This window comes from Brachionichthys hirsutus, chromosome 12, assembly GCF_040956055.1.
Source record: "Brachionichthys hirsutus isolate HB-005 chromosome 12, CSIRO-AGI_Bhir_v1, whole genome shotgun sequence".
NCBI lineage: Eukaryota > Metazoa > Chordata > Actinopteri > Lophiiformes > Brachionichthyidae > Brachionichthys > Brachionichthys hirsutus.
This window is the reverse complement of record NC_090908.1, coordinates 4,837,048-4,858,460: the sequence shown is the minus strand read 5'-3', so window position 1 is coordinate 4,858,460 and position 21,413 is coordinate 4,837,048. Positions and strand designations below refer to the sequence as shown.

General features: G+C 44.5%; 1 protein-coding gene across 1 annotated transcript; it reads right to left on the bottom strand.

Moving 5' to 3' along the window:
* Positions 1-4,283: 4,283 nt before the first annotated feature.
* On the bottom strand, positions 4,284-20,947 carry znf385b (zinc finger protein 385B). Its single transcript, XM_068746339.1, has 10 exons — positions 20,800-20,947; positions 20,363-20,506; positions 20,098-20,211; positions 7,473-7,609; positions 7,220-7,330; positions 6,816-6,978; positions 6,333-6,695; positions 5,146-5,330; positions 4,814-4,909; positions 4,284-4,550 (listed from the first exon to the last, which is right to left on the bottom strand). Exons 1-10 carry the CDS (start codon positions 20,933-20,935, stop codon positions 4,284-4,286), a joined length of 1,716 nt encoding a protein of 571 aa, XP_068602440.1. The 5' UTR covers positions 20,936-20,947.
* Positions 20,948-21,413: the final 466 nt, after the last annotated feature.

Below are 21,413 nucleotides of genomic sequence, written 5' to 3'. Positions count from 1 at the left end.
AGCCGCCTCCAGTAAACCGGGGTAGGGTAGGTGATTCCAGAAAAGGAATTAATGATTGTGAGGCTTTTTGTTTTTTGCAGGGAGGGGCAAGGTTATTCATTGTGAGATCCATCTCGGCCTGTTTGAACTGGTCTGAACAGTTAGTGACAAAGAATAGGAGACACAGATGATGCCGTAAATGATAAAACCAGCCATGTGCAGCGATCTCTCTCTATCTCTGCTGTTCCTGCTTGACCTCAGCAGTTCCAGTTTGTTCTGGAAAAACTCTGATTGAGCGCGTCTCCCAACATTCTCAGTCATCCAGGTCAGTGCTCATATTTCTCTGTGTTGAATAAAGCCCCTCCTACCGGGGTTGGGAGCCTTTGGGACAAAGGTGAAAACCTGCATGACGGGGTTTTAAGGATTATCTTTGTGACTCTGACACTCCCACTCCACTATAGGCTAAATATATTACATTATATATATATTATTTAGGTTATTATCGACCAGCTGTGTTTCTGTTAGAAGGACAACTAGAAAGACAATCAGAGATTGCAGACCCTCGCCTCCAATAGACTATTGGATCTTGTGAGACAGTAAACAGGGCTTCCGGATCAGAGGGGCCAAACCTGCTCTAGCTTGCTGCTCCGGAATGTACTACAAGCCATCTTCTGGACTCTTTTTCTCATCATGCCATTCGTGTCCCTCCCTCTTAAAGTGGCAGTTTACAGCACAGGCACAATTCCAGATGTAAAAATAATTCTAGAATCTGGATCCAAATCCGGATCAACGCCATTCGGGGAGGACCGAGCCACGGACAGAACCTTGCTTGTGTAAAACTTTCAAGTCGATTGGGTTCCTAGTTTTTGAGTTATGCGCTCGGACAGACAAACAAACAGACAAACAGACAACCAGACAAACAGACAGACAAACGCACCCAATTGCAATACCCTCGCTTCCGCTTTGGCGAGGGTAATGACCTCTGTTAAAAGGTATTACTGGGTTAATTAACGTGTTCGTGGTCTATCATGTAAATTAACCTGGTGTGTTTCAGAAATCAGAATAGAACGGTGTGGATGTCGCTCGTTCTCTGAATTGATGGAAAATGAGATTTTATTTTACAAGTACAATTACACAGAGAGTGAATGTTCAATTCCAACATGGAGTGAACACACACATGCGTGCACGCACACACACACACACACACACACACACACACATACACACTCAGTTTTCAATACAACGATACAATTGTTCAACATAAATGATACGTTTGTATCATTTCAAGCAGAAACAAAGCTTTGATTTACACAGCCACGATTGATTCAGTCCGCTGTTGCAACTCAGGCCTTAGTATTGCTGATAAGGAAGTGACCCGACTAGAAAAACAGCAGCTGTACATTATTGCATCATGATGACATCATCAGACAACACAGGGAATTCAGCTGAAGAGCTCAGAGCTTCATTTCCAGCAAGCTACTGTCCATCAGTGTAAGCGGAGGTGAATCAGTGACATCAGCACGGACTTGACACTTGATCTCACAGTTGCATGTTGCTGACACAGACTTTGTGACTGCATGGTGAGACCAATCGCTGCATAGATAGACACACGCAAACAATGTCCTTAAATCTGTTTGTTCATTATTGGAAGACTGCGATGCTTCAAGTTATTCAGGAGGAGGCAAGAGGCCCGGCAGGGACATACTGACCATGTAAAACCATAGGGGGGGGGATACCAGTATCTGCCAGTGAGGATATGACATTATATGTCTTTCTGTTTGCATTATTCATTCAGAATGAAGAGGAAGAACGTGTTTTTGTCACATGCAGCCACACTCAGCAGAAAGCAGAGGAGCTTGCTGTCTGTGTTTCACCATCCCTGAGGAGCAGAACAGCCTCCTCACGACGTCCGGAACAAACGTCAGCGCTGAGACAGCGACCAAAGCCAGACAAAATCCAAACCCGAATGCCTGGACGCAAACTTTAAGTAAGAAATGTCAAGCTTTCATTCAAGAGACTGCAGCTGAAAGAGGAATGGCCGTTTTCCATTCCAATAAAGTCTCAAATAGTGCTATATCTTATTAAATGATTTTATATTTACAGAAACAGCAGCCACAATCACTGACATTTATTTAGCATTATTTGTTGTATTTGCAACAAAAAAACCAAATGTACACCGCTGTCAGTTTCTTTTGGGTAATAAAGCTCTTATTTAAAGCTCCTCCGGCCAATGAGAGTCAACCCTCATCGCTGCATTACTTCAACTGCCTTCTGATGAACGAGGAGCAGAACAAGTGATGACTGGCTGGTTTTCAGGATCTGGAAATAACGTGGCGGAGTGAACAAGACTCAGGGCAAACACTCACATGAGTTTTTAGACCTGGTCAAAATGTGAAATAACAACTATCAGATCAGATTAGCTTCATCATGTCAACATCCTGCAAAAAGAATGTGATGGATGCAAAAAACAAAACAATCTACTGATGATTTTCAAGACTTTCAACCACACTGGTATCTGTGAGCACTGGGACAAAATCACTGGGAGCAAGGCTGCCAGTGGGTGTGACGATTATCCTGAGGGTGGCGGCAGAGGAAAGGCAGCGGAGCTTGAATTAAAGGGTTCATCCAGAGCTGGGCACTGGCCGTTGAAATGTCTCCGGCATCCAGACCGGATGGATGGACAAATCATAATCATAAAAGAATCATTTAAAAAAAAGGCTTTTGGGAGATTACTTGCAATACTTATTGTCAAAATATAATACCAGCGTGCACAGAAAGCAGCAACACAATGGAAAAGCAAATAATCTTATTTAAGGGAAATGTTCCTTTGCTGTTGTTAAAAGTTCCAGTGATTGGCTGAAAGCTTGAAGGTCCTCAGACTCGGAGACAATTTAAACTCCAGACCGTTCCAGGCAGACTCAGTAAGATAGTGAAAGAACAGATTGGCAGATTATGACCAGGCAATAGTCAAGACTGAAGGCCTTTCTCACAATAACACCAGGAGGTAGCTCTGGCCCTGGTGCTGCGTCGCTCTATAACACACCGGAGGTTGGGATCAGACACAAAGAGGCCTGAAGGGACGAGACAACCGAAGGTGGAGGACGAGTCTCAAACTATCCCGAAAGAACCATCCGGATGTGACTCTGCATGGATGTGTTTTAGCAACGTTTGCTAAAAACTACACCATCTAGTTGTTTAATGAACATTAACAAGAAACTCAAATGAAATGATGTATTTGAAACAATTGTAATTATTATATATTTAGTAAGACGTTGAAACCAATGACTTCCATTGGTCTTTCCTTATATATATATATATATATTGCTAATAACAAATGTATAGAATGCCATCACGTTTATATTTAAATTTATCTTTGTCAATTTCCACGTTTGTTTGCTCAAGATCATGTAAGTTGGGAATGGGCCCAACATGAGTTTAGGGATGTCTGAGGAGGACGTCTGATAATAATAATACATTTTATCTATATAGCGCTTTTCTAAAAACTCAAAGTCGCTTGATGGGGGACACCTGCAGCATCCACGGTCCAGCGGTCCAATAGTCCAGCTGTTGGGTTCTCTGAAGTTCCATGGAGGTTAGTTCCTCCATCAACTGTGTTTTTCTCAGAAGAGATTTTGAACCCGACTTGCTTGTAAACCTTTTAGTCCAGTCTGCAGCAGACACCAGTGAGACTTTGATCCTACTGGTCCAGTTCTCTCCATCCTGCATCTGATTCTCCTTCTCCCAATCAAGCCAATGTATTGAAACCAACCTCTGATATTTCAGTAGATTCCAGCGGCCGTGAAAAGCCCCGTGTCATAAAGGATGAGGTTCTTTGGGGTTCTGAATTAGAACCGGCTGAATCTCAAGCATCAATATAAAAATTGTAACACACAAAAAAATCCCCACACACTTCCTGGTTTTGTTTTTGGACCGTTTCCATTTTTGGGGAGGCTTTTCAACAATCAAATTTCCACACCTGCATGACAAATATCCCAGCGTTTCCAGGATTTGTGACTATATTCCCTGCTTCTGTTCAGATGAATGTAAAACAACAAGTTGGTTTCTGGTTTGGATAAAACCTGTAAAGTTTACTGTTTAGGACAGCTGCGACTGTCCCAGACAGAAGAAGGAGGTTCTGCCCTCTCATTTCTCTGCTTGGATCCTCAGTCAGGTGAGAACGTTGCAGGTTTGAATCTCAGCAGCCGTGAGGGCAGAGCTGTCCCAAAACGCTCCACTGCTTCTCGAGCTCCAACAAACTGAAGATCAGAGGTCGAGCAGTTCGACTCCCACAGCCAACGCTGCCGTTAGTAGGGGGCGAAGAGAATTGATCCTTGACTCGTTCTGATTGGTCCAGGAGCTGGGTGAAGGAAGGAGGCTGTGAAGAGGGTTGAGGAGGCTGCAGGGCGAGGATGGAGAGAAATGGCAGGTGTGAGGTGTGAGGAGTTGGTAGTGAGGATGGAGGAGGAGGGCAGAGGTGAGGGAGGGAGGGAAAGGGCGGCGGTGAGGGAGGAGGGTGGAGGAGCAAAGGGAGCAGAGAGGAAGGAAGGAGAGATGGAAGGCTTCACCGACTCCTGCGGAGGAGAGGGACGGAAAAAAAGGCAGTGATAAATTAGGAGAAGGAAGAAGAAGAGAGGAGGCAAGGAAGGAAAGCAGAGAAAAGAAAGAAAACAGGGAATGAAAAGTGGAGAGAAAAAAGGAATATGAGCAAACAAGGAGAGGAATTAATAGATCCATTGATGTAGAAACAAATACGTAGTTGTGTTGCTATTTGATTATATTCACGTTGATCTATTATAGTGATGAACAAGGTATGGAATAGAGAGGGAGGGCTTACCGGGAGCGAGCCGCGCTGCTGCTGGCTGTAAGGACTGTATTTGGGTTTGCTGGGTTTTCCTGCCACCCTGTCCTTGTGTCTCCTGCTGGAGATGTGCTGGAAGAAAAAACAACAACAAACACTGACAACAAAGCTGAGCACGCAGAAGGCTCGTCTCACCTGGGTGGGTTTTGGAAACGACTAAACTTCTCATTATTTATTTGCGCTATGGAGGAAATAGAGACTTTTGAAACAGGCAAACTCCTTTCTCATGGATCAGAATCTTAAAAGCAAATTTTAAAAGCGAAGTTACAGCAAGGTAACGTTTCACTTTGTGCCTGCTGTGTTTGTACCTGCTTAAGCTGAATCTCAGAGTTGACATGGACATCACAGGTCTGGCAGTGGAAGGTTTTATTCTGCAGGCCAGAGCCCTTCAGTCCAGAGCTGCTCCCGTTCTTCAGCTTGGCTCCGGGTCGAGGGTAGGCCTTTATTGGTCCAGCACCGGTCCGAGCCTCCAGCATTGTCTTGTGCTTTGAACCTGAAGAAGAAGAAAAGGTGAAAACCCAATACTGAACACACCAACAGGGTCTCAAGTCCAACAACCACGGTCAAAAATCCTCGATGCAACACACGACCAAAAGTATATGGACACCTGTCTAGCCATGCGTGCTTTCTAAACACTAGATTTAGAACCTTGTTGAACGGATTTGTTTCCACTGAGCCCTAAGAACTTTAATAAGGTCCATGAACACTGAATGATCAGGTCTGGTCCACAGCCTTTGTTCTGCTTCACCCAAAAAGGTGTTGGATAAGGTAGGCTGAGGTTGGGGTTATTTCACTATGGGGGCGGCACGTTGCCGCAGAAGGTGGAGCTGTTCCCTCATAGCAACAAGGACGGGTTCAACCCCACCTGAGGCTGTTCCGTGTGTTCGTGACAGAATAAAGTAGAAAAGCACTCAGAGAGCACAGACCTCCGCCAAGCAGCTCATTCCCCTCCTAATTAGATTTCCACCGTCCACATGCCGATCTGGATCATCACCAAAAGGTTCTAAATTGTTCTGGGTATCTTTATACACCAACCATGAAAAGTAAACGTGAATCAGAGTTGATGCAAGGGCTTTTTTTTAAATGCTCCTCTTAGACAGGATGTTTGATTGTACTTGTACTGTAATACGTGCTACTGTTTGACTGTACTTGTACTGTAATACGTGCTACTGTTTGACTGTACTTGTAATGTAACATTCTATCTAATAAATATATTCATCATCATTATCATGTGTATTTTTAACTGATTTTTTAATCAGTAAATGTAGTTTTCAATGTTAAAATAAAAAAAATAATTTTTAAAGCCTCCATTATAAGTAAATGGGAAAATCCAGATTTCTTTGTATCCAGATGGGTATTTGGATCTAAGTTAGACCAAGACCCTTTTTCCAAGATCCACAGTTTTTCCGTAATCCTGCTAACAAACAGACAAACAAACAAACGCCGTCAAAAATATAACCTCCTTGAGGGAGATAATAAGATTCTTCCTCCTCACCTGCATTATGAGCCTCCAGCTGAGACAGAGAGTTGACGGCGACTTTACACAGAGAGCAGTAGAGAAGCTTTTTGGCCTTCTCCTCTTCTGACTCCGCTGAGAGAGGAGCATCCAAGGAGGAGGCCTGGGTAGAGACCGGAGGAGGAGGAACAGGGGACAAGGAGGAAGTGATAAGAGCTGGAGGAGAGGCTTTGGAAGAAGATGATGTGGAGGAAGAGAAGAGGCCAGGGGCGGGGAGAGCAGAGGGAGGACTGCAGGGAGGAAGCTCACTGCCTGCTCTGACGGACAAGGAGGAGGGGGGCGAGGAGGCGTAGGGGATGTTTTTAAGGAGAGGTGAGGAATCGGTGAGGCTAGATAAAAGATCTGGAGGGATGTGTAACAGGAAGAAGAGAGAAGGAAAGAGAGGATGAGGGAATTAAAAACACAAACACACCATCGACATGGCCTGTGACAGTAACCCAACTGTTATTGGTGGATAGCAACCTGAGATCTGATTGGCGCCGCTCGCTGTGACAGGAAGGGCGGGGCCAGAAGAACTCCCGCTGCACAGTCGGGAGTCCACCGTGACCGACAGCTTGGCCTTGTTCTCCTGAGACTTGAGCTTCTTGGCGTGGCGCCCGCCTCTGTAATGAGCTTCTGCCTGAGACTGAGCGGGAAAAAACAACTTTATGGACGTTAAAATACAAATCATTCAAGATGAGCAGCTTTGCTTTGTCACTTATCAGTTTGGATTCGAAGAAAGTCACTTTCTAATTGTAAATATGGGCTATTGGGAGAGCATCTCACTGGACTCGGCTTTCAAGCTAGTTCCCCCACTTCTCTCACCTCTGGGGGGGGTGGGGGGGCACAGAACGTTTTGAACATGAAAATAAAAGCAGCTCACTCACATCAGAGTTGAACCTCAGCTGACAGACGTTGCATGAGATGACCTGTTTCTTTTTGGGAACCAGGGTAACACCGAAGGTGTGGTTGATGACGGCTTTCTGCACCGGGTCCATCTGCAGGAGACAGCGGTCAGAACTCGCCAGTCTGCTCAGAACAGCTGGAACAGAGTGACGGCGAGAGAGTGGCCGGTCTCTTCATGTCGGTAGCACCATGCACCCGGTCACTGGTGCTGTGCCCCCCTCCCCACAGTCATACCGTGCTGAAGTTTGGGAAAAGACTGACTGGTGATGTCGTCTCCATAGGAAACGGCAAGAAGGGCTTCATCATCACCGAGGGGCCACTGGGACATACGAGCCCTGGCAATGCTCCGCCCACTGCATTACACCCACTTCCTGGAAGCAGAGAGACAGAGATTGAAAGATCGAAATGAATCTCAAAAGATGATATGGTGCCTCCTTTAAGCTCGGGTCCTCTACCGGAGGCCTGGGAGCTTGAGGGACGTCCCTGGGACGCTCTTCTGGACGCAGATGTCGGGCGTTGTTCTATGCTATTCTATTCTATTGTTCCTGGTGTCTGCTGGAGCCCCCAGCTTAGCCCTAGTGCCCCGATTACTACTGGCACCACTGTTGCCTTCACTCCCCACATTTTCTCCAGCTCTTTCTTCAGCCCTCGGTATTTCTCAAGCTTTTCGTGTTCTTTTTTTCCTGATGGTGCTCTCGCTCGGGATTGCTCCAGCTACCACTACCGCTGTCTTCTGTCTTTTACAGCCACTGGTATGTTTTTCCCATGTCGGCTACAGCTTCGATTTGAATGGACAGAATGTCCTCTAAGGGGTTTTTAAGTAGCTCCCTGGTTCTTTACTATTGACAAGAAGCCAATATCAGCTGTCCCACACCAGGAGGGTAACATTATTGGCAAGTTCTTTAGTTGTTCATATAGTGCTGTTTGATTTGGATGTAAAACATCACGCTTCGAGGCGATGCTGCAAAGTTACTCTGCTTGCCGCCTGCATCACGAGGTGCTTTGCGCCAACCATTTGTGCGCGCACATTTTCAGGTAAGCTGTGAAAACGTCACCTCAGTGTTATAATTTTTTTTTTTGCTGCATCAAAGTTTTGTGCACACCTATACCATATCAGCATGGATCACATGCAAGGTTTTATAAACGGCACCCCAGATGGAGTCAGCTGTGTGTGAATGACATTAGGATAGCTGTGGATTAGCTGAGTGCCATACCACGCTCTGACTTTATCCTCATCTTGCTGAGCCATGAGTCAGTGTCTGCATTTATAACTACAGCTCATTTAGCTCAGACCACCATGACACCACGCAGTGCAGTAACGAGACACATGTAGCCGGATGACAGGTCGCTGTGTGGATCAGATTCAATTAGCCGGGAGATGCTATTTAACTGAATCTGAATTATGATAAACAGACCAGGTTAACATCTTAATTTCCTTTAAAAGCAGAGAGTGTGGCTGTGAGAGGACTCAAACAGGTTTAATCCAGATTACACCTATGAATAATTACAATGCAGCCTCATGGGTTGCACTGGCAGTGCGGCTAGCAGGAGCTAGCGTAGCACTGCCAGTGTCTTCCATGAGCCGCTCCCCAAGCCTGGATCAAGGATTGCTGCAGGAATGGGATCCGGCGTAACACGCTGCAAAATTCCAAAATGCATTCAACCATAAATATGAAAGTCATAGCGGATTGGTCGAGGCCCGGGTTAACTCACAGGACCAGGGGGAAAGTGGATTACTGTGAGTCGAAGACAGAGACAAAGATGATGGTTTTAAGTTCTTGTCCAGCTGTGACACACTTTTCTATGTTCGGTGCCCAATTCTGAGAAAATAGGACTCTTCTTCAAGGACGAATCAAACCATGTCAGCGACCTCCAGAACATGGACTATTGGACTCTCCTAGACAAACCTTGACTCGCCACTGCCTGAACATTCTCGAGTGTCCACCAAGACCACACATGATCGACACGTCACTTGTCAGTTGCATGCTGTTTCTTTTTAACTATACTTACGGAAGTCTTTTATAGTGGCCCTCTACACTCTAAACTGCTACATTAATTAGTCTGACAAGGTTCCTGTATGTTGAGAATGAAGGAGAGAAGTTTTTTCATATGAGACTGTGAATTATAGAGTGGTGACAGAGTCTTAATTCTGTCATTCTGTCCTCCAATATCATGTTACCGCACACACACACACACACACACACACACACACCTACCACGCAGGAACCCTTCTGCTCATACAGTAAGTTGCAGTTCTAAGATGATGCTATAAATACTGAAAGACATCTGCTCTTGCTTTGACATGGAAACAGAAACAGTCAGTAAACCTAAATGGAAACCAGCCAACAACACAGTAATGAACCCATTTTAGTTCAGATGGTTCGCTATTGAGCCAAAGATCTGGCAAAATAACAAAAATAAAACAACAAAAATAACAATCCAAGTTTGTTTTTTTAATCATATTTTTTTATCTGCAGTCTGCAAATGGGAAGTAATAAAAGTTGTGACAACTTTAACAACACTCAACAGTGTCACTCCAGTTGTTCTCATGGGTGTTGTCATGGAGGAATGTGTTTGCCTTTTTAGGTAGATTGTTTTTTTTTTTTGACATGATGAGCTGGGAGCCAGTTCAGTTCAGTTCAGTTCAGTTCAGTTCAGAGCTTTATTGTCCCTCAAGGGGAATTTTTTTTGCAGCAGAGGTCAACAACAATATCACAATGCACAGGACGACATGGAACATGTAAAGTAAAACAACAGTAAAAACAACCTTAAAAAAGATAAAAAGATAAATCTGTCCTATCTCTCGGATGGAGGCCCTAATGAATAAAGTGCTGCTTAGCAGTGCAGACAAGTGAAGGTTAGCGCAGGTTAAGAACATTTATTGCACTTGGGACAAATGAAAATTTAAATCTATTGCTCTTTATCCTGGGGAGTTTGTATCTGCGCCCAGAGCGTAGAAGAACAAACTCCTCCAAGAGAGGGTGATCAGAGCTGGACAGAATCGACCGTGCAGGCTAAACACCGCTAACTTCCCAGGATAGAGCTTACACAGAAGGGCGGGACGCATCACGGGTGCAGCAGCGCCCTCCTGGAACAGAATGAGGTCTAGTTAGAAGTGAGGAAACTTCAGGTGAGAGCTGAAACATCCTGAAAACCAAAGAGAAGTCCAGTGTCCGTTGGGATCCTGGATGGATGGACCAACACCACTAAAATGCTACAACAGCCACGCTTAGCACAATCAAAACAGCTTAAAGCCATGTGCTGATGTTCACTAAAACTGAACTCCACGCTACAAATTCTCATCAACCAACTTTGGTTCCAGCGAATCACAGGAACTATTTCATGGTTAAACTAGAAAACGACAATCAGAGATTGCAGACCCTCGCCTCCAATAGACTATTGGATCTTGTGAGACAGTAAACAGGGCTTCCGGATCAGAGGGGCCAAACCTGCTCTAGCTTGCTGCTCCGGAATGTACTACAAGCCATCTTCTGGACTCTTTTTCCCATCATGCCATTCGTGTCCCTCCCTCTTAAAGTGGCAGTTTACAGCACAGGCACAATTCCAGATGTAAAAATAATTCTAGAATCTGGATCCAGATCCGGATCAACACCATTCTCGGGGAGGACCGAGCCACGGACAGAACCTTGCTTGTGTAAAAATTTCAAGTCGATTGGGTTACTAGTTTTTGAGTTATGTGCTCGGACAGACAAACAAACAAACAAACAGACAGACAAACAAACGCACCCAATTGCAATACCCTCGCCTCCGCTTCGGCGAGGGTAATAAGTCTGCATGGCGAACGTTTCTTTGATCCCTCCCGCTGCAGCGTGTGCCGGCAGCTGCTGAGATTCAATTGTCTGTGCATAGATTTAGTCTAAACCCATTCTAATTCTTGTTTCAGCCAGTTCTATCTGCAGCAGGAAGATTTATAGTTCTGGCCCCTCTCTCTTTCTCTCTCTCTCTCTCTCTCTCTCTCTCTCTCTCTCTCTCTCTCTCTCTCTCTCTCTCAGCATCAGTGATTCTGCATTGGGCACTCGCTTAATAAAAAGACAAGTAAAATCTCAAAATGCGACCTACAGACTGAGCCTCTTCTAACTGATCGGACCATCTCTATCAAACAGCTGAACGCTAATCAATTTAACCGTTTCATATAATTAGGAAATTATTCATATAATTCCTAAATTATATTAGGAATCTCAGTGGTTCCAAGTCACTCAGCCTAGAACCAGCCTAGAACCAATGTAAGTGGAAATAGAACAATGCTTCTGTCAGTACTCGGACAAGTCATCCCCTGCGTAACGGCCCTTCAGTAAGAAATTTGACCCTAAAAGTAGCATATGTCCTCAAACACACACACACACACAAGACTAACGTACTTAAAGGAAGAGTAGTACAGGAAGACAGTTAAACGTATGCGCTGATATACTGAGGAAACAAGGCCAGTCCAACAAAAAGCAAAACTCCAGCATGTGTGTCCAAGCAAGGGTTAAATCCCCCCTCATATGCTGGGGAATGAATGATCCTAATAGCTTGGTACACAGCAAGCGCTGCCTCACTAGGAATAATTCCGCCGCGTCGACATGGAAGCTGGGGGGCTCAGATTACCTGTGAAGATGAGTAGCAGGTCGCGACAATGATTCCCATCAGCTTGTGAAAAAAGCTGCAGCTGCCGTGTCACGTGTGCAAATGAACGCGTTGCTCTCAATACAAAGGCGCACTTGTTGTTTCACACCCGCTGTGTGTTAAACCATCAGACGAAGCGATGGAATCCAGCTTGGTCTGAGTAAAGGCCCGTTGATGTTCTTTAGAGATCAAAGGCGAGCGTTGCATCTGCTGGGCGCATCACCTCGTCTTCCTCCTGCTGCCGCCATATTTGTCCTTTGCCATTAATATCGACGTGTAAATTATTTTCAAAACATCACAAAGGTGAAGATTGTTTTTTTTATACAATGTTGTTAGGAAGTAGTAAAAAATAAAATACAAAGTAACAAATGTGGTGTCTTTCCAAAGCTCTTTGTGATCAATACACTTTAATGTCTCTGCTGGATAATCAGGGGGTTTTCTGCAGTATAAATGACAACATGCCGTCATGCTGTCTGTCCTTAGCTTCATTAGCTCGCCACCCATTTAAACAAACCTGGTGCTGTTAATGAGAAGAGTTTGAATGGACGGGGTCCAAACCGACAGGAAACCAATGAAGGCCGAGGAGGAGGAGGAGACTGGCGATGAAGAGGAGGACATTGAATGGAAGGAGAGTTCCTACCTTCCTGCCTCTTCACGTTTTACTCCAGCTGTTTGTCCCACTTCTGTCTGAATGGATTCTACTTTGCTGCATTATGTTGTCTACGTCCGTCTGGTTATGCTTTCATTGCTCCTGTCATGTTACCAACCAGAGATCAACAGCCAGCAAGCAACAGTGAGTGCGTGTGTGTGTGTGTGTGAAGAGAGAGAGGGGCGGGGGAGTGTATATCAGGTTACAGCAAGACTGGCATGTAATATCACTATCTGAACCCCAAACCCTGGGAGTTGTGTGTGTGTGTGTGTGTGTGTGTGTTAGAGCATTTTATTAATCCCCCTTCTGCAATTTCCTCCAGAGAGAGAAAGAAAGAACTCTATCCCCAAGGATGAGAGAGAGAGAGAGAGAGAGAGAGGAGACACTCTACTTAAAGATTATATTGGGGGATTAAAGATTATGTTACCCTGTTGCTTGTGTGTGTCTGTGTGTGTGTTTGTGTGTGATGCGATAAAAGAGAAGTTGCTGATTCACACTGTCTCCTGTTACACAGAGTGTGTGTGTGTGTGTGTGTGTTAAAGCTGCTGGTTTGCAGTTAAGATAATAGCCATTAAAATTATAGAAAGCACAAACCTCCACCAAGACAGCTCGGTGTCATCACTGCTCTGAAAGCAGGGCTCCCAGTTTGACCCTCACATGGTGAATCATGTTGGTGTCATTATTAGTTTGATGTTCTGGATCCTGATCAGATTTTACACCAGACTTACGTCACACTTTCAGCTATAACAGTTTCAGATTGTATTATTATTAGTATTATTAGTATTAGCAGTAGTAGTAGCAGCAGCTGCAGCAGTAGTAGCAGCAGTAGTAGTAGTAGTAGCTGTAGTAGTAGTAGTATAGTAGTAGTAGCAGTAGTATAGTAGTATAGTAGAATCAGTATCATTATAATCGTTGTTGCCGTGGGTTTGTAGATAAAGTATCTTCAGTAGTAGCAGTAGTAGTAGTAGTAGTAGTAGTAGTAGTAGCAGTAGTATAGTAGTAGTAGTAGTAGTAGTAGTAGTAGTATAGTAGTAGTAGTAGTATCAGTATCGTTATCATCGTTGTTGCCGTGGGTTTGTAGATAAAGTATCTTAGCAGTAGTAGCAGTAGCAGTAGCAGTAGTAGTAGTATAGTAGTAGTAGCAGTAGTATAGTAGTAGTAGTAGTATCAGTATCGTTATCATCGTTGTTGCCGTGGGTTTGTAGATAAAGTATCTTAGCAGTAGTAGCAGTAGCAGTAGTATAGTAGTAGTAGTATCAGTATCAGTATCGTTATCATCGTTGTTGCCGTGGGTTTGTAGATAAAGTATCTTAGCAGTAGTAGCAGTAGCAGTAGCAGTAGTAGTAGTAGTAGTATAGTAGTAGTAGCAGTAGTAGCAGTAGTATAGTAGTAGTAGTAGTATCAGTATCGTTATCATCGTTGTTGCCGTGGGTTTGTAGATAAAGTATCTTAGCAGTAGTAGCAGTAGCAGTAGCAGTAGTAGTAGTATAGTAGTAGTAGCAGTAGTATAGTAGTAGTAGTAGTATCAGTATCGTTATCATTGTTGTTGCCGTGGGTTTGTAGATAAAGTATTTTAGCAGTGATTCTCAGTCATTTCAACTCTTTAACAACAAGAATTGTGTGTCAGAAAGCGTTGGAGTTGCTTTAACACCAGGAAGTATTTGCATTTGAGAAGCTGGAACCAAAGAACTTGTTAAAATGAGACTCGGGTTTCTTGTCACTAAGCAATAAAAGGACTGGCAGGTGTTTAGCTGCTTCCTGTGAATGACTCAATCAGGAAAAGATGACTTTTAAGCTGTTACTTAACTGGCTGACAGACAGTGACGATCAGACCGGTGTAGATCAGTAGATGCTGATTCATGTCAAAAGGTGTGTGCAAGCACAGCCTGATTTCTGCTTCTGTGAGGATTGCTGTATGGATCCGACTGTCCCGTCTCAATCCCCAGTTTACCCGCTGGGACGAGATCCCGTCGCTCTACCTGCATCCTCACGCTAAACGCTCCTGATCCACCGAGAGAGCGAGAGAGTGGCAGAACGACAGAGACTGAGAGTGGCGATGCTGACGGCAGTATTAGACATCACACTGCATTATCATAACGCACAAAAACACACACATTAGCGTAGCAAGCCTGTGTGAGTGTGTGTAAGTAGGTCACATTCAGATCCTTCATCCAAAATAACACACACACACACACACACACACAACCGCAGCAAGAATATGAAAGCAGACGGGAGAGGAAGGGAAAAATCATAGATTAAATGAAACAAAAAGATGAAATATAATTCTTAATTCATTCTGTCCTTTTACATTGAGGCTTCTGACAGGATCAATAACACACTGCTTGATTTCTTCTTACCAGAAACATTTCAGACACACTGAAGTCCACCTGGGTTCATGTCATGTGAAAGTGGGTGAAGACCTGGAGACTGGGCATCACCTCCAACGTCTGGTGACGACGCAGACGTGTCCACATGACCACGACACTGGAGCCGCCCGGCAAATGATGCACATTTAATATCTACAGAGTAAACCGTCTGAGTGAGAAAACACAACCCACTCAGTTTCACACCCTCCACACAAGGATGAAACAATAAAGACAGCATCCCATAATGTCTGAGTCTAGAGCACGCCTGCAACCTGGGAACCAAGTCCAGACCTGGATCCAGTCCACTGAACTGAAGCATTTCCTTCCTGTTGTCCATTTCCAACCGGATCATTTGCTCTCTTCATCTCCTGCTTCCCTGATTGTTACCACGGCTCCCAGTTCACCGCCACTATGGAGGCGTGGTGCAAAACCTCTCAGACTTCATGAGATCTTATCATTTCAGCATTCAAAGATTTAAAATCCAGTATCCATCCATGACATCATATCCTGTGTTTGTAAAACTGTAGCTGAGCGGTTCTTATATCATCTCATGTGTCTCACAACATTAGAACCCGTTGAAACCAGTTATTTTATTCAGGCTAATATGTAAATATATTCACTGAGGAGAAAGAAGCGTGAGAGTGTAAATAGACTTAATCTATCCGTGAAAGTAACGTGCTAGAAAAGTAAAGTGAATTTTGTTGTGTCATGGTTGGATATATTTCCATTGACGATGGAGTTTGTTTAAGCATCGGGACAACTCTTAAAATAATACAAACATTGGAACTCTAAAAAGTCCCTCCGAAACTAAGAACCTGTAAGCAGCCATTAAAAACCAACTGACAACCCAACGAGACACCAGAATTGTATTTTCATTTTTAATGGTTGTATTGACAAACATTCATTCATTCATTTTCCAACCGCTTTGTCCGTTGTCCCAGCTTGAAGATCTATTCAAGCTGGAGCCTATCTCAGCAGTCATTGGGCGAGAGGCGGGGTACACCCTGGACAAGCCGCCAGTTCATCGCAGGGCAACACAGAGACAAACAATCAGCCACACACACACACACACTCACACCCACGGGCAATTTTGTGTCAGGAGAAAGCCGGAGAACCTGGAGAGAACCCACGCAGACACGGGGAGAACACGCAAACTCCTCACAGAAAGGCCACAAGCAACCTCCTTGCTGTGAGGCAACAGCACTTACCACTGCGCCACCGGGCCGCCTATTGACAAGCATGTCAGTATGAATAGTGTACGTAACAGACAGACACGTTATCTGGTGATGAGTAGAAGTGTGCACCTAATCACTGCGATCATGCCATCTATCATGAGAGGAATGTCAGACAGACGTTCAGTTGAACAGACAGGAAGTAGTCACATACGCAGCCGACCAATCACAGCCTCTATTCCAATCAAATAGAGTTTCTTCCAGAAATCCCTCAAAAACTCTCTGATGCTGCACATTTAGCAGATTATACGCCTCAAAAGCGTCTTCCTGGGTGTGATGGAGAACCAGCACCGATTCTCTCACATCTTCTCTTCATCAATAGAGCTTCCAGCTCCAGACCAAGAAACTGATCAATAGAAATGTATTTATTATTGATCTGATAGACCCCAAAACAGCCCGTGAAATCTAGACAATTCTATGAGATGAGAAAATAAAAGTTAAGCCTTCGTTCTTGAACTGAAGACACACCGACCAATTCAAGGCTTGATACCGGGTCGTGACCTTAGACTCATGTGAGCACCACCATCTCCCCAAAAACAACACGCACATTATCAGACTGAAAAATAGAGGCTTAACATAGTGAAGCTTAACATGGAGCTCAAACACAAATAAACGGAAGGATTTCCTACCTCCACTCAGGAAACTACTCCACATCGTCTGCAGGGAGACAGCTGCCTCACCTCCTCCCTCCTTTACCCATCTACTCCCCCCCGATAACAAAGATCAGTGTGGAGGAAAGCAGAAACACACAGGAGAGAGCGGCCACCTGACCATCTCTGTGAGCACAGAGGGAGGATGAGGAGGTCGAGCGACTCCCAGCGAGAGAGGGAGTACGGCGTTCTTAAATCACTGGGATGATGGTGTTCAGAGTGAGCGGTGATGACAGCCCGTCTCGCTGGAAACCCCTTCCCCTGCGGCTCTGTCTCCGTGTTGCTCTATCGCTCTAAGCCGCTGCGTGCTAACGCGGTTCCAACGCGGTGCCATTGATATTCAAAGTTGTAAACTGGTTGTCACAGATCTACCTCATGTGGATGCAAGATCAAGGGTTCAAATCCGGTCACATGCCAGCCTCTAGCCCCCCCACCGCCCTCGTCACCCCTCTGAGCTCATCGTCACCACTGTACATAACCACGAGTGTGTGAATCTGTCAGCAGGGTCTATTCATACACTCACTGCTAAACACACACACGTAAACCGTTAGATTATACATCTATTAATAACAGTCTGTTTCTCAGCCATTACGCAGAGATGTGAGCAGGACAGCACGGGTTTGACCTCTATTAGCCCGAGAGAGCTAATTAGAGCCAGTCTGCTCACACAAACTGCTCACGGGACAAAGTAGGTGAAGAGGTGAGCTCATTTTGACATTTACACTAAACTATCAAAGGGAATAAACCACTCAGCAATAATTAGAGTCGCCTTAAAACCTCATTGACATAACATACAAGAGCAGAGTGCTGTTGTTTACACGACCATTGAGAACAGACGGGCTTTAATACTGCCCCATCAGTCTCATGTGCATCACGGGAACTCATTAGCGAGGTACTGACTGAGTGGCTGTCGTGTCTGCTGCCCTCTAGTGGTTGCATTCAGCACTACAGGCCCACGTGGACCCACAGGATGCTGTCAAGTCTTTGTCATACACTTCTTTGTGCAGAATCAATACCTGAGTTCGACTTGATCAGATTCATCAGAGACCGTTTTGTGGTTTAGAGGCCACATAAATGTATGGAGTTAAAGTATAAAACAAAATAACATAATTCTAAGCTTTGGCTTTTTAAAGAAAGGCAGGAATGTGTGAGCAGTGGGTTTCATCATGGTGACGTCACCATAGTTGATGATACTGAGGTTTGCTTTTGAAGACTGGCACCCGATCAGGCTGCTTAGGTTTCAGTGAAGTTGGCGTTGATGGCAGACTGTGCTAAGTGCTCCCTTGTTGGATGTGTTTGTTGTGTACTGTGTGTTGTAACTACACACAGAGTGGGTGGAAGAACGCTTCCACATTTCAGAGGGAAGTATTGTACTATTATACTATTAATGCTACACTTACTGCTGCTATCTGACAGCTGTGGTGTGTTCTGTCAGGGAAACACGATGACAAGATGGCTTTAAATACAGAATGCATTGTTATAAGCTACAACATAGTTTATAGAGTTACTAACATTGAAGTAATGCATACCCATCAATGAATCAATACAAATAATCCAGTGATATAAGACAGTTTAATTTGACCCATCATTGATCCATTGTTCCAATAAATAAACAGGCTCATTTTAATTCTAAATAATTGATCCCAGCATTTTATATTTTTGTCTCTGATTGAGGATCATTGGCCGTGATGTCAGATCATCCGAGTGCTGATAGGCTGCACAGCCAGCGAGCTCAACCCCCCCCTCCCCCAACAAACAAACACACACACACACACACACACACACACACACACTCCAGCCTAATGGAGTTGAGTTCAGGCCAAAGATCTATTCAAGCGTCACAAACAGACAGTGAAAAAGACATATCCATTCAGGCTCAGTGTTGTGTGTGTGTGTGTGTGTAATCGAGATTTAATCTTTAATCAGTGTTATTGTTACCTGTACACTGATATGGACACACAGTATGTAATTACAGCTGCTGCTGCGCACTAACGTGTGTGTAGGTGTGTGTTTGACTGTTTTGTAGTTCCCTTTCTTTCACAATCACCAGCCCATCTATTGTGATAACGTGTTTATGTTTCTTTATTATTTACTTCTGGTCTCTTCCTCTCGTTTTATTTCTTGTTGCTTTTTCAGTCTCCATCGAGTCAGAGATTATGTAATCGCCAACGTTTGTCCGCCTGTTAGCAAGATAACTCAAAAGGTTGTAGATGGATCTTCAGGAAATGTTGGGAATGTTACCAGGAAGAGATGATTAAATTATGGTGATGATCCAGAAGAGACCCTGGATTCTGGATCAGTTTTAATTTTTCAGCAATATTACAGTCCAGTCCAAATTTGTTCTTCAATATCTCGGTTGATTATTGACTGATGTTTATAGAATTTGACACAGTCATGTAGGGTGGGGGCCTCTATCTCACCACCTAATTTCATCCGGATCAGATCCAGAATGATGTTAGAAAAGAACATTACATTAAAACCCCATTTGGGATTCAAAAATCTGTTAAAAATACACATCTGAATCTTCGATTCACTTTTACTTTTCATGGTTGGTGTAAAAAGAATCCAAGAACAATTTATAACCTTTTGATGATAATCCAGATCACCATGTGGATGGTGTGAATCCAATTAGCAGGGGAATGAGCTGCTTGGCGGAGGTCTGTGCTTCTGAGTGCTTTTCTAGTTTTATTTTCAGGATGTCTTTTTCGAGTCCAACCTGCCGGTCGTCTCCTCCAAGACAGATTTCTAGAACACAAGTTCTACTTTGTGTTTTTGTTCATTGTTGACCAGTAAAGTAAAGTCACCAAACTGGATCAATGCATTCTGCATTATAATGATTAAAAAATAAGCTCATTTGACCTGCTGCAGGTGTTCCACTTTAACTGCTTTGCATTCTTACCCTGTTGACAAGCAGGCTGACTTTAAAACTGGGTCTGAATTGCTGAGGATGCTCTAAAACTGTTCCAGCCGCACGTGATGCCACAACAAAAGCGGGTCAGCCAGCGTGAGGCGTTTCACTGTTGGTACCAGCAGATGGCAGTAGTGGTGAAGTACAGGACAGGCCTCCTGATCCAACAGAGCACATGACCCTGAGTTTGCATTTTCTTATTGTCATTATCTTCTGTTACATGTTGCACGATAGCAGTGAAAAAATAAATAAATCCTAGTCTGTGACCCCTCATTGACAACGGCCTTAAACTGATTCTGATTCTAGATTGCGCTGCCGTGCAGCTGGAGCATGTGCGTGCCGTTTGTCTGCATCATTGCGGTCTGTTGGAGCGTAGTTTCAAACAAAGTGACAAACAGTCAGAATACCAAGAGAAGAACTAGTCCTACCTGAAGTTGTGTTAGCTGGAGCGCTAAGGACTGGACGGGGGGCTGGGGTGGAACTCAGCCCTGCAGGATGGGAGCAAAGCGCTGTGCCCTGGGGGGCACGTCTAGCCTGAACCCCTGGTGGAAGAGAGGATGCCAAGAGCTGGTATTAATAACTGTATTACTAGTATAGTACTACTTCTACTACTACTAATATTAATATTAATACTAAAACAACAACTGCTACTATTACTAGTACAACCTCATGACATAAATGGTCATAACGTACCTGCTGCCTGTTGTCTCCTGTCTCCAGCCTGGAGCTGTCTCACCCTCCGGAGGTGAGACCTGCCCTTGTAGTGCACCTGGGCCTGACCAGCAGACGCCAGCTGCAGGTTGCAAACCTCACACAGAGAAAACGCCCCGCCCTGACCTGAAAGCAACAGGTGAGTCAGACTGTAGGAGAAAACCACAAGGACCGCCACAAGAATCATTGATACTGATAATAACAACAACAACAACAACAACAATAATTTGAATTATAATAGTGAATTAATGAATTAAAGTGATCCGTAGTGCACGACGCATGACTTTAAATCCACTACAAAGATTTCCTAAAAGGCTTACTGTACAATATCAAGTCATTTGGTTGGGTGGGGCCGTAAGATGAAGCTAATCAGGATGTGTGGACTGATGCAAGCATCGGAGACGGAAGGTTTCATTTACCCAGTGACAGCGTCTTCTGGACAGAGAGGCTGACACTCGTAGGCGTCGGCCTTTCCATCAGCTCCTGGCACATTCCACCAAAGGCGAAGATCCGCCCACTCTCCAGCAGCTGAGAGGGACCGAGAGGAGTCTTCATCCCTGGGGAGGAAAAGACGGACACATCACTCAGTGATGCTGGACATCCTCGATGCTGAGGGGTTGCATAAACGCAGGCAAGCATGAAAATGCAACTCAATGTTCCACCCTGGATAGCAGACTATTCCACAACGCTTGTAAATGCTGAGAATAAATATGTGAGTTTAAGCCATGTGATTCTCCACCTTGTGAGTCGTGGCACTGCCGACTACAGACCTGAGGACACCATCATGATGTCCACATTTCACAGTTAAATCAGTGGCGTTATCTGGACTTGTGGATTCAGTGGTGACGGCAGAGTCGCCCCCTTTGAATAGACTTTGACAACAAATCAGAGCGATTGAGAAGAATCCAGAGAACCCAGCAGAAACCCAAGGGACTGAACACGTAGAGAAACACGAGAGAAGCACAGGGAGACAATGAAGCCATTTTCAGACAGATGAATGTTGCTGATCCACTTTCTATTATACCCAGGCCCG